Source organism: Vespa velutina, chromosome 19 (assembly GCF_912470025.1).
Source record: "Vespa velutina chromosome 19, iVesVel2.1, whole genome shotgun sequence".
Classification (NCBI taxonomy): Eukaryota; Metazoa; Arthropoda; class Insecta; order Hymenoptera; family Vespidae; genus Vespa; species Vespa velutina.
The window spans coordinates 665,890-680,000 of record NC_062206.1 but is presented as its reverse complement, the minus strand read 5'-3'; the positions used below and the strand labels follow the sequence as shown (position 1 = coordinate 680,000).

The window sequence follows — 14,111 nt, the reverse complement described above, 5'->3', positions numbered from 1 at the left end:
CACCCTCTCACTACCGTCTCTATGACACCGCCCAACCCTTAGTCGAAGACTCCGAGATATTAACTTTCACGGGGATGTCGCTAACGCTCGGCTCCTATCCTAGACACACTCTCTCTCTCTCTATTTCTCTCTTTCTCTTTCTGTCTGTGCCTCTATCTTTTTCTCTCTCTCTCTTTCTCTCTCTATCTCTCTATTTATCTCTTTATCTCTGTCGGTCTATGCGACTTTACCATTCGAGAAAGACATTCGTTCAATGATAATCTTTATTTTATTGAGAGTTTACCTCTGTCGATAAATTAGTAATTCATTGTCGATAAAGTAGTAATTCATTGTCGATAAATTAGTACACTGTCGATAAGGTAGTCGTTTACCGACGATGTTTTTCTTCTTTATCGATAAAACAGATTTGGTCTTAATCGAAGTTCATTCATTGATAATCGATCAATGGAAAATTGTATTTATATATTATTTCATATTTTAAATTATTTTTACGTATGTTATTTTGCAACTGTATACTTATTCATTTATATTAAATAATACGCGCGTTGAGATCATTTTTTTTTCTTTTTTTTTTTTTATATATCAGTGTACACCCTTTCGATTTTATTTCTAATAGTTATTTTATTTCTTTTTCTCTCTTTTTCTCTTTCTCTCTCTCTCTCTCTCTCTCTCTCACTCTTTCTTTCTCGTAACAAATACGAAATATTAAATTCAATGTCGTATAAATTTATATTGATAATACATTATAGACTTGTAAATAATGCGCATGCGTACGATTTGTTCTGGTATGAAAAATTATCAATTCAACTCCGTTCTATTCGATCGTCAATATTAACCTGCGCATTGACTTCTCATTCTTGGATATAGACGCGCATTTCACAGCGACTGGCTCGTACGAACCAATGGAGTGTAACTTAGACCCCTCCCCCATTTATCTAGAATATAGGTATATATATATATATATATATATATATATATATATATATATATATATATATATATATATATATATATAAACATATATATGTTGTGTGTGGGTGTATGCGCTCGCGTCAACGAAGTAGAGATTATACTAAATAATAAATAATAATTAATCCCTATGCAAATTTCCACGTAATATCCAATTATTATTATTAAATAGAACTGTCGTCAATGTAATCGATGAAAATTAATAACTTAATTTTATTATAATAAACGTATCCTAACCGAGATTAGATTTAGTGGTAACAGGCGTGGTTTGACACGCGTACCCTTTCTAATAGAACAGATCGATGTTTGTAATATCGAAATTGTTAATTATATCGTGAAAATTGTAAAACGTTGATAAGAAATAATAAGCATTACGTATTTTAATTATTATATAATACAACCTATTATATAAATAAATATAAATTATTATCTAACAATTAATTATATATATTTTATTTTATTGAAATTAATGATCTATCCACAGATTAATGATCTATCGTGTGTATCGTGTTCTCTTTGACAATAGTATAAAAATTGTCGGCATCAAATCTCCATAGAAAGATGTCTTAATTTATTCATTCGTAATACGATCGATACATACTAGTCTTTTTTCGTCGACACGTATCATCGCATAAAACAACTTTTCTTTATCGTCGAAAAGTCAACGTTGTTCTTTCTCTTTCTCTCTCTCTCTCTCTCTCTCTCTCTCTCTCTCTCTCTCTCTCTCAATGTCCCCCACGATCTACTTCCTCCCTTACCTCATTCTCGTCTTACCCTTGTTTCAATGTATACACACAATAATTTCATCGCATGGACGAATCCTTTTCTTTTTTATTTTTTGCTTTCCTTTTTACGAAAACAACAGAATCAATGAAACTCTCGATCTCTCTCTCTCTTTGCTCGCAATTACGATCGTAAAAGAACTTTCGACGATAAGTCCACGGTTAAGTTTTACTTTATCTATCGTAAACGAAAACAAAAAAAAAGAGCATACGATGTCGGACAAAGAGAGAGAGAGGGAGAGAGAGAGGGAAAGAGATTAGAAATTAGACTTATACCTTCGAGGATACAAATTATTACGTAGACACATTACGACAAAAAGAACGCGAAAATCTTTCGAACTTTAGCCGAACGAGAAAGTAACCAAAGTAACCATTATGTTCGAGTAATATTAAGAAGAAGGGATGAGGAGGGGAAAGGGTTGGAGAATTGGGGGTATATGATGCAAGGGTTAGCACGAAGGTGCAACTCGAATCGCGCAGGTGCAAAATTCCGTTTCACCTTCCATCGGACTATCTTCGATGGGTTGATTTTTTTTCTTCGGATGGATCCGAAGAGTCAGTGCCTATAACTGTGTCGGTTCTTCGCGGTTTTGCCTTTTGATATAATAAATTTGAATAACGAATAGGAAAAAAAAAAAAGAAAGCAAAAACGAATCGTAAAGAAGAAGATGAAGAAAAGGGATAATATATTTTCGTATGTAAAAACGTCGACGAAAGAGAGAAAAATTTCTCGCGTGTATATCGAGAAAATGTCGGACGAAGTGTCGTCGTCGTTCGGTAAAAACGTGATAGCGATGAATGTATTTTTATTAAAATTCTGCGGCATATTGCCATTTGAAACAACGTTTATTATAAATCTCGATTGGACAAATTTACTCGCTGGAATATCTTTCATTTCATTGTCGACATATTCCATTTCTTATAGTTACGAATTCGTCGGACATATGTCGAACGCCGATATAGCATTAGAATTTTTCTCAATGATAATATCCCTAATAGGTGGTCAAGTACGTTACGTGATATTATTTATTAAACGTAAGAAATTTCGTAATATGTTGAAATTATGCGAAAGATTATGGAGATTATTGGATAATGACGAAAGATCTTACGTTATCATTTATACGAATAAAACGAAACGTTTGACGTATTATTATTTGTTCGGTTGCGCCTTTACCATTTTTTTTTACGCCATTGCAAGTTTATTCATATCGACGTCCATTACGAATGGCAACGAAACGTCGATTAGAAATTTGCCTTATGCATTTTTAATCGATATACACGAATCGCCTTATTTCGAGATAGCATATGTTTATCAATTAACTACAATGATCAACGTTGGTTTGACCTGCGTCGGTATCGACACAGTTGGACCAGTTATGATACTCATTGCCTGCGGACATCTTAAAGTAATACAAAATAAAATGTCGTCGTTGATGGAAGAAACGAAATCTATTAATATCGAAGGTGACTACGATGAATCTTATATTTATCAAAATGTCAAGATTAAACTCGACGATTACGTTAATTATCACGGCACAGTACTCGAGTAAGTAAAATAATTTTTATATTTAATCTGATAGCTCGATGAAATATATGGAAATATTTGTATATTCATTCGATCGGTATTTTTTAATTGATCAACAATAATTCGTTGTTATTTCTGTTGTCAAATGGATCGACATTTATTATAATTTATATATACACATATATAAATATATGTATGTATGTGTATCAATATGTAATATAAATGATAAATATAAATAATTAAATGTAAGGAGTTGTGTGTCGAATAAGATGAAAAAAATACTTTTGTTTCGAAAAATATTTGCAGATTTTTTCCATCAGAACAATGTAATAATATTGATCGTATTATTGATATCACCGATATGTTTAATTACAAATATCGATTGTTTCATACGAAACGTCGATTAAAAACTTTTACATATACTGATCCAATGAATAATCTATCTAATGATTTATCTATTCAAAAAAAATATTTTAAAACGTTTACATAGATTTTGTAAGGACATCGAGGAACTGGCTAACGTCATTTTCCTCACACAATTGATCGGCAGCACTTACAACATATCTCTAGTTGGTTTTAAATTAGCCGGGGTAAGGTGGTCTCTCTCTCTCTCTCTCTCGATTTTCATGAATAAAAATCTATTCGAAAAATAGACCACCCATTGCCTTCTTCCCCACCATCATCCACTACCACCACCACTATCATTGCCACCACCATCACCATCCGTAAATTACGTTTATGGATCGTTGCAGGACGACCCCGATAAGTACAAATATACGACACAGGTATTGATTGCAGTAATACAACTCTTTCTCTGCAATTGGCCACCCGACGTATTGCTCTTTGAGGTTTTGTAACTTTTTTGTTATTGTTTTTCTTTCCTTCACTATCATAATTATAAATAAATTAAAAAAAGAGAAACATATTATGGCATAGGTTTGATCCTATCCACGCTTAATTCGTTTCATATCTATTACGTATATAATTGTTTCTTTTTTATATTTATTTTTTATTTACTTATTTTATTTATTTATTTATTTATTTATTTATTTATTTATTTACTTTTGTAGACCACAGCAGTGGCCAATTCAACTTATTCAACGCCATGGTACATGTATCCGAAGGAATTGAAAAGATCCATTTATATTATTATTATGAGATCACAAAAGGCCGTACGTTTGACTGCTGGCAAATTCGCATACCTATCTTTGGAAACGTTTGCTTCTGTAAGTAATAAAAAAAAAAAAAAAAAAAGAAAAAAAGGAGAGAGAGAGAGAGAGAGAGAGAGAAGAAAAAAAAGAAGGAAAAAAAAAGTCAAAAACTCCTCTCCATTTCTAAGTCACGATCGAAATTTGAGCGCAATTATTTCTAAGCTTTGTTTCTTTTTTTTTTTTATTTTTGGTTTTCTCTGTTTCTTTTTTGTTTTTGTTTTTGTTTTCAGATGATCTCAACGGCAGCGTCCTTCTTCACCATGATAAGAAGCATGAATTGATCTCGAGAGTGTATGAATTTAATCTCGAGTATGATTTATTCTTGTCCTACGTTGTTTTATTTCTTTCTTATTTTGTTTGTTTTTATTTAAACCATTCTTTTTTTTTTTGTTCCTTTATTTCTTCCTTCTTCTTTATTTTCTTTATATATTTATTCATTTATTAGACAAAGAGAGATTGAATAAAATAACGAGATACTTATTTATCTCTTGTAATTTGATTATTCATTTTTCTTTTTTTTTTTTTTTTTCTTTTTAATTTTATATTTGCTCGTGTAAACGATATGAAAGGTTTACAAAGAGAAATAGTTGATAATGATTATCAAAAAGAGAGGGAGAGAGAGAGAGAGAGAGAGAGAAAGGCTTTTTGTGTAGCACTTGACTTGAGTCGAGCATCGATCATTTTCCTTTTACTTTTTCTTTTTCTTTCTCTTTTTTTTTTTCTCTCTTAAGGAGAAGGGAAAAAGAAATCTTCCCGTGTCCCTTTCTCTTTTTCAATTTCTATTTCATTCCTCTCTCGTGATTCATATACTACTATACTATAATACTTTTTAATTCATTATGAATTATTTTAATTGTTATTATTATTACACGAATATATATAAAAATTAATACGAACGCGTACAAAAATGAATGAATGATCGAGAAGAACGACTTTTTTTCTTATTTTTGAGGGATACGATCGCATTGGGGGAAAAAAAAAAAAGAAAAAAAAAAGAGAGAGAAGCAAAAAATAAAAAGAGAAAAAGAGAGCAAAAAAGAAAGGAAAAAAGATAAAGAAAAAAGGATAGAGAGAGAGAGAGAGAGAGAGAGAAGGAGAGGGAGAAGAAAGAAAAAGAGAAAAATCTCAAAGAAGAGGAAGAAGAAAGAAAGAAAGAAAGAAAGAAAAGAAACTCTATTTTTCAGAAAAGGAAATCCATAATTATTGGCTGAAAGGATAGAAGGCCACGTTTCTTGAGAAGTTGCTTGCTTCGATCATTAGGGACACCGATATCGAAAAGATTCCTATTGGCCTAGCTATCGATGATCACGTTCTATCTCTCTCTCTCTCTCTCTCTCTCTCTCTTTCTCCTTCCCTCTCTCTCTCTCTCTCTCTTTCTCTCTCTAAATCTTTTCTTAATACTCTCAAAAGACCACGCGATGTGATTAATCCGATGAAAATTTTCTTAGCTAAAGTTACGTTCTAATAATCACCGTCAAAGGATTAGAACGAATATAACCCGGTTACCTTGATTGGTTTTTACATACATATCTAAGTGATAAATAAATAAGTAAGTAAGTAAATAAGTAAGTAAGTACTTAGATTTTTAATGTATCGAGAAAACAAAATCGTGAATAGTTTTAGCCTACATACATAAATACATAAATATATAAATACAATATACGTAATATACATAGATAGATACGTACATATGTACGTATGTGTGTACACGTAAATAGTATTGTCAGAAAAAAAAGAAAGAAGAGTGATATCACCTATACGTTGATACTATTACAGAAGTGACGACACGGTAAATAAACAATAGCCCACCTATAAACGTTTGAAATCGGGTCGGTGAATATATATATATATATATACATATATATATATAGAAAGGGCCAAGAAGAGAAGGGAGGAAAAACTCATTGCCTTTCATGAGGACGCCCACGAGACGAAGAAAGCTCGTACCAGAGAGACCGATGGTCATTTCTAGATCCCATCCAATTCTTTTGCTAAAGTACTGCTCCGTCTGTTCGGTGGATTATAAATAAAGATGAGAGAAAGAGAGAAAGATAAAGAGAGAATGAGAGAGATAGAGAAAAAGAGAGAGTAAGAAGGACAGAAAATCAGAGAGTCTGAAAGACTAAGAGAGAAAAAGAATCAGATAGAGTATGAGAGAAAGAGAATCAAACAGAAAGAGAGACATAGACAGAAAGAGAGAGAGAGAGAGAGAGAGAGAGATAGACTAAGGACAGGTGGATAGAACCTATTGAATTTTTTGATAGATCATCTACTACTGCCTATCTTCTAAGTACAGAATACTGTTCTTCCAAAAATCAAATTCGATTAATACCAGACCCTTTTGGACTTTCCTTTGAATTCGAAAATAAATCGAAAGAGATAGAGTGATATAAATAGAAAAATAGATAGATAGATAGATAGATAGATAGATAGATAGATAGAGAGAGAGAGAGAGAGAGAAAGAAAAATTCTTTTATCGTTCTTGAAGCTTTCTGAATTTTTCTAAGACCGCTTTCGTTACCACTCAAAGGATAAGAGATCCGGCGAAACGAATCGTAGACATCCCCGTTTTAGTATCTCTTTCTCTCTTTTTCTTTTTCTTTCTCTCTTTTTTTTTTCTCTTCGGCAATTACAGGATAAGTGAGTTCTCCTGTAATCTTGCTATATTTACCGCGATCCGTCTGAAACCTTCTCGTATAGTTCACGCCACACTAATATTTCTTTCCTTTTCTAACATCAAACACTCGATTTCACCAAATGCACGCACACACACACACAAACGCATGAGAATATATATATATATATATATATATATATATAGAATTGATCTTGGCTAGATCAACGATCTCGTATAACCATATACACTTCGAATCAATCATCAATACTTACTTACTTACTTAATTCCTTACTTACTTACTTATTAGTATTAGCGAATCTTTTCTTCTCTTCGAGAAAGAAAAAGAATTAATCGATCCGTACGATAATACCATTCATATAATAATAACGCTAATTCCCTTGGAATCCTAAAACGAGGTTATTATCGAAGTTCAAAGTTTAAGTTAAAAAAATTTCCAGCCGAATGATATCGTGTCATGAACAATCGCGTACTTCTCCATCGAGAAAATATTCGAATTTGAAAATAAAGAAAGAAGGAAAAACGATAATGACGAGAGATAGTGAGTGATAAAGAGAGAAAGAAAGAGAAGGAGAGAGATACAACAAAAAAAGAGAAAAGAGAGAAGGATAGCGATTCGCTTTGGAATTAATTGCGAGGGATGAGGGATCGAGGTGGGAGGAGAGTGGTTGCGTCTGGGTTGCCGAGAAGAGTGTCGGCTGCCACGAACAGCCCTTCAGAAGGGCTGCTGGAAGGATGAATGAGAGGAAACGAGAGAGAGAGAGAGAGAGAGAGACAAACAGACAGACAAACTCAGTTATATACATACATATATATATATACATACGTTTGTGTACGCGTGTGTGTGTGTGTGTGTGTGTATATATATATATATACAGGGTGTCTCACACAATTCTAAACAGGCTATATTTTCTAGACGGTTAAAAATAGATAAAAATATTATAGGGCAAAGTAAAATTGTATCATACGGTTGCACGATATGCAAATAATTTAATGCACTTTTGTTCGATCGGTGGATCAGAAAAATGCAATTGCATCTATTCTTTTTTCAATATTATATTTTATATTTTCGAACGCATCATAGTTTTTTCTTCTATACCCTAGATGAAAGTATTAACTTAATTATGTCCCTAAAAACTTATACGTTTAAGGAAGTTATCGTAAGTGAAATTTTTTCAAATTTATTTTAAGCCTGTCGTTGAGTTATCTAATGAACGGCATAATAACATTCCGATATTAAAGAGCCCATCGAAGTAGTCCAGCGAAGGGTATACGTTCTCGTTGAAAAGGAAAGAAAAGAAAAAAAAAAAGTGCAGTTGCATTTCTCTGACACACACTCTTCTATATGCAAAAGTATATAAAATTTATTTTGCCCTATTACATATCGTTCAAATATAATTTAACTTTAACTAATAACATTATTTTCTATATTCAATCGTTCCAAAGATACACCCTGTTCCAGTTACATGAGACACCCTATATATATATATATATATATATATAGTCCTCTCGATGCGGTTCGCACAATAAAGAAATTCCGCGATCCAAAGGCATAGGTGATGATAGTGGCACACACGACCCAAAGAAGAAGGTTAAAGGGGCAAAGAGGGGAGGGGCAAAAGTAGGAGTAGGGTTTAGAAGTAGGAATAGGAAAGCGAGATGATGGGTGGGGGTGTAGGAATAAGGGCTACGATACGAGAAACGGGGGTAAATGGTGGTAGGGGAATAGCTGCCGATGTCGAACGAACAGGAACGAAAGAAGGATTCTTTCCTCTTTGCCCGACATCTTCGACGAACTTCTCGACCATGGAAGAGAGAAGCTCCCGGAGATCCTCGAGAGTTAATGAAATCTATTTTGCCTGCTGACTCCTTCTAACCCCCGAGAGAAGAAATCTTCTTCCCTTTTGAAATGGCACGATGCCCGTCTTCGATATTCACTATTCGTTCTTTCATTTTATTTTTATTTTCCTGTTTTCCTTCTTTTTTTTTCTTTCTTTCTTTCTTTCTTTCTTTCTTACCCTCCTTTTTTCTCCCTTTCTCTCTCACTTTCTCACTTTTTCACTTCTTCTTTTTTTCTTTCCTTTTTTATCTCTTTTTTTTCCCCTTTTTTTTCTTTTTTGTTTCATTTTTTCCTTCCTCTATCCCTCACGCTCCGTTCCAACCCATACCAGTCAGAATCAACATCCAACCCTCTTTCCTTTTATATACATACATACATATATATATACATTTTTTTTTTTTTAATTATATTTTAGTTTCAAGACAATTATAGTTAAATAAAATGATCTCATTATAAAGAGAAAAAGAAAAAGAGAAAAAACGAAAGATAAAACAAATTAGAAAGCAGAAGAGAGAGAGAGAGAGAGAGTGAGAGTCGATCGTCGGTTTGACAAACGCATCGTTGTCATAACAACGAGGAGGTTGGGATAAACAAACAGAATCGTCGTCAGTCGTACTCGTAATTACCATTATCACCATTATCTCTCCCATTTTATCTTCGTAGGAAAAGAAAGAAAGGACATAGGATACGATAGGAATGAAAATTTTCTAGTTAAAGTTCTTCCATTATATCGGATTTGGACGATGACCATCGAAATAGAGATGACCATAGAAGAGATTTACGTGTCGAGTTATCAAACCAACCCCCTGCCTAGGGGACATTTTGCAAGGCAATCGGGGAAAAAACAAGTTGAAGATTTAAAGCTTCTTTTGCCTTCCTCATTATCGTATTGACAATGAGAAACATTTAATAAATGAGGGTAAGCATATTATAAAAAAAAAAAATCAACATCACCTTTGATTTTATCCTTAACGATAAGATAGATAGATAGTCTTATCTAATTAATAAAGTCACTAGAAAGTTACCCTAAACTTAGAAGAAATTAGATAGTTTCTGTACGTCATACAGTCTTGTCTTTGTTCTATGTATATATATGTACGTACGTATATACGTATGTATGTGTATGGCTCTTTCTCTCTGTCTATCTTGCAAATAGTATTCGCTCATTGAATTCTATTCACTTCCGAGGGCTGAAGTTGCACCCTCGATTCGATTATAGAACTCCAACCCCTCTAACACACTCTCTCTCTCTCTCTCTCTCTCTCTCTCTCTCTCTCTCTCTCTCTCTCTCTCTCTCTTCTGTGTCTCCTCGGTGTGCCTCGCTTAACGAATCTTTCACGAGAAGAGTCTTGATTCTGTCTACGACTTATGTCTTACTTTCGTCATAACGTCATATATACATACACACAGAGATACTATATATATATATATACTGTATATATATATATATAGTATTGTATGCTATAGTATCAATGCTTACCACTACACCCACCCTTCTTCCTTGCCCCATCCACCTACCCATCCATCCTCTAAAACTTTCTACTAATGAATTTCGTATTAACTCATTCACGTTTCTTTTATTTTTTTTTTTTTTTTTTTTTTTTTTTTTTTTTAATTTTTTTTTCCCCTTTTTTTTCTCCTCTTTTTTCTTCATTCTGTCGACAGACCCTCGCGAGGATCTAAACGTTTATCAAAGAAAAAAACAAAAAAATGAAAAAGAAGAAAAGAAGATATGAAAAAAGAATCTTGTCTACTGCGCTTAGAAGAAAAGGAGGAAGGATGAAGTAGCAACGTTTAAGAAAAATAAAAACAAATGAAAAAAATAATAAAAAACAGAAAGAAAAACGTACAAACAAACAAATACAAAAAAAAAAAAAAAAAAAAAAGGAAGAAAGTCAAATGAACGAATTCGAATGGACAGAAGACATTAGAATATAATAGAAATAATAAATCAATATGTGGGATCAACTCGGAGGACAACTGCTAAGCTGGTCATCGTTCGAAAATTGGATAGAAAAAAAAAAAAAAAAAAAAAAAACAACAAAAATAAATGAATAAATAAACTACCGAAGAAAACTTGGAATGAAAAATAATCAATTAACTCTGGAAAACGAAAGCAATCAATATTATTTTAATTACCTGACGGAGGGATATTATCGATCGCTATCAAAATCAAGTCAAGATTTTACAAGTCAATAAACCCCAAAGGCGGAACTAACTCCCAGTGGGCTTAAACGTCAAATCCTTTTTCTCTCTTTTTATCTATCTTTCTCTGGCTCTCTCTCTCTCTCTCTCTTTTCTTTTTTTTTTTAAATCTCTTTTTCATTCATTTTTCATTATCTTCTCTTTCTCTCTCTCTCTCTCTCTCTCTCTCTCTCTCTCTTTTTCTTTTTCTTTTTCTTTCTCTATATCTATCTCTTTCCATTTTTAAATCCTTTAGTTTCCTATCGTCTTTCCTTCCTTCCTTCCTACGTTTCCAAATTTTTTCCTTGAACAAAATATAAAACAAATTAATGAATATATTAAATGATCGATATCTTTGGAGAATTTTTCTAATAAAAATTTCAACAATTCGTTCTTTCATTTCGATTCTTTCTTACCGGCTATTTTTCTTTCCTTTCTTTTTTTTTTTATTTCTTTCTTTTTTCGAGCCTTCTTAACTATATTTATATATGTAATTTTTTCTTTACGATATCATTGATCATTTGTTAACAGTACGAACGATTTAGTAAATCAAATGTTCCTCCTTCTCTTTTTTTTACGTATGCAACTTTAAACATTTCTCAATCTATCTATAAAAATATCTATAATAAACTCTGTCATCAAACATGACTTATTTTTTTTCTTCTCGATTCGATCACGATTACAATTAAAAAAAAAAAAAAAAGAAAAAGAAAAAAAAAAGAAAAAAAAATCTTTCAAGTTTATGAAACGACAATGAATAATGATTGCAATTGATTTTTTCTTTTTTATTTTCTATTATTTTCTTTTTTTCTTTTTTTATTATTCCTCCACCATTTCCTCTTCTTTTTCTTCAACGTTCAAGAGTATACGACAACAATAAAACGAGTTGGTCGAAACGTTTTAAACGTTTTTAAATGATAGAAAAACTTTCCTTCTTTTTTCTTTTTCTATATATATATATTTTTTTTTTTCTTTCTTTCTCTTTTCTTGGAGAATGGACATTTGGACAACAATGGACCATTCCATTCAACTGCTAATTGCTTCATGCAAGATCCCGTTACTTACTTACTTACTTACTTAGTTACTTACTTACTTAATTTCTTTGGCGCCTTGCAAAAAATAAGGAAGAAAAGACAAAAAGAAGATTTTCTTTAATTTTTCTTTTTCTTTTTTTTTTTCAATATAAATTCGAATCCCACAAACATATTTGATAAATGTATAAATAAATTCAAGGAATGACGCACGAAACGATAAACTTATTCTATACTCGTATAAATCGGCTCGAAACGAAAGAGGATTTCGTTTTAGCAACAAGTTGCACCTCCTCGCGTGTTTTCCTCCTGGGAGCTTGATAAAATCAACAAGTGAGTGAGTTCGCTTTCTGCCTGGAATTTATATGTCACCTTTCCCTTACTTCGACGACTCCACAGGTGGTAATCGAAAAAAGAAAAAGAAAAAAAGAAAAAAAAAAAAAAATAAGAAAGAAAAAAAAGGACAACTTTCAGAACACCATATATTTATACTTGATGATTATTTTATTTTATATATATATATACACACATATTACACACATATAAATATATTTGTGAATATGTGAATAGGTAAACGAATAAATTGCGAGAAGAAAATCTGTCTTAAACAGTCGAGGGATTTATATTAAAAAAAAAAAAAAAAACAAAAAAAATATATATATATGATGCTCTAAAATACTTATAAATGAATATATGAAATACGAATACTATATATATATATATTTTTTTTTGTATATATAAATAAATAAACGAATAAATAGCGAGAAGAAAATATGTTCTGGTCAGATGAGTGATTTATATGTATATAAAAAAAATATATATATAAATAAATAAATAAATAAATAAAACAGAAAAAAAAGTATCTAGATCGCAATGCCTCGAAGTTTCGAAGATTAGATATATAGAAAAAGTCTCGACGAGTAAAATTTTTCAAGTCACGTAATAGTCATAAAAGGGAAAAGTGTGAAGGGAAGTGTGAGGAGGGGGAAGAGAGATAATAGCTAGGGGAAAGTAAAAATTACTAAAACCCAAAGCCGACATGATATGTGAAAATCCATGATGATTCCTTCACTTGGTTAACGATAAATTCTAATGGTTTTCAGGATATTCTTGTTATCATTCTCTTCCTCCTCCTCCTTCTCGCCATTTACTCAATTCTAATTTTTCTAATACGTCAAATGGAAATTTTTTTATTTCACACGATCACATTTATGTATATATATATATATATATAGATTCGAGTAAGTAAACTAATTGTAATTATATTTCTTATTTTTAATATATTATTCATTGGAGACTAAATATGAGGAATGATTTATTAATGAGAATAATTCATTTACGTGAGTCAAGTCTAATTGAGATAACTCGGAATCGATAGATATCTTAAAGATTTTTTAGTGAAACGTGATAAAAGGACATCTTAATAAAGAGCCCTGGTGGATCCTTCATATCGTGAATTCTTCGAGATCCCAACATTCCCGTTGGTCGCTGCATTACATTCCTCTTTATACGCTATATATATATATATATATATATATATATATATATATATATATATATATATATATGCTCTCGATTCTTCGAAATGACGATAGAACGTTAGAATTTTAATCTTTCGTTAATAAATGTCGAAGATGATATGATAAAATTGATTAACAAAATCTATTGATTCTATTAATTACATCAAATCTATTAATTATTCAATGATAATATTATAGTGTCTTATACCCCACAGGCACGACTACGATTAAAATAAACGATTACTCGATATTAATATTTGATAAATAATAAATCTTTAAATAATCATAAAATAATCATAGAATGAGAATATATATATATATATATATATATATATATATATATATATATAAACTGAAATAAGCCAGTAATAGGAGAGTATAGGATGGTTTTGCGAGTCCAATGGTGGTTGGACG

The 14,111-nt window shown here is 31.6% G+C and overlaps 2 protein-coding genes across 4 annotated transcripts in view; one reads left to right on the top strand and one right to left on the bottom strand.

Annotated features, from left to right (window-relative positions):
* Window positions 1-29, bottom strand: part of LOC124955622 (alpha-1,6-mannosyl-glycoprotein 2-beta-N-acetylglucosaminyltransferase) — a 32,326-nt gene extending 32,297 nt beyond the window's left edge. For 2 of the 3 annotated variants that reach the window (XM_047510306.1, XM_047510308.1), the window contains exon 1: window positions 1-27. This exon is cut by the window's left edge and continues 380 nt beyond it. The gene's annotated coding sequence lies outside the window, so the exon portion shown is untranslated. The other variant, XM_047510304.1, reaches the window with a different exon arrangement.
* A 2,276-nt stretch (window positions 30-2,305) lies between these two features.
* Window positions 2,306-4,818, top strand: LOC124955624 (odorant receptor 13a-like). Its single transcript, XM_047510311.1, has 5 exons — window positions 2,306-3,297; window positions 3,767-3,866; window positions 4,029-4,124; window positions 4,347-4,502; window positions 4,718-4,818. Exons 1-5 carry the CDS (start codon window positions 2,420-2,422, stop codon window positions 4,766-4,768), a joined length of 1,281 nt encoding a protein of 426 aa, XP_047366267.1. The 5' UTR covers window positions 2,306-2,419; the 3' UTR covers window positions 4,769-4,818.
* The last annotated feature ends 9,293 nt before the right edge of the window (window positions 4,819-14,111 follow it).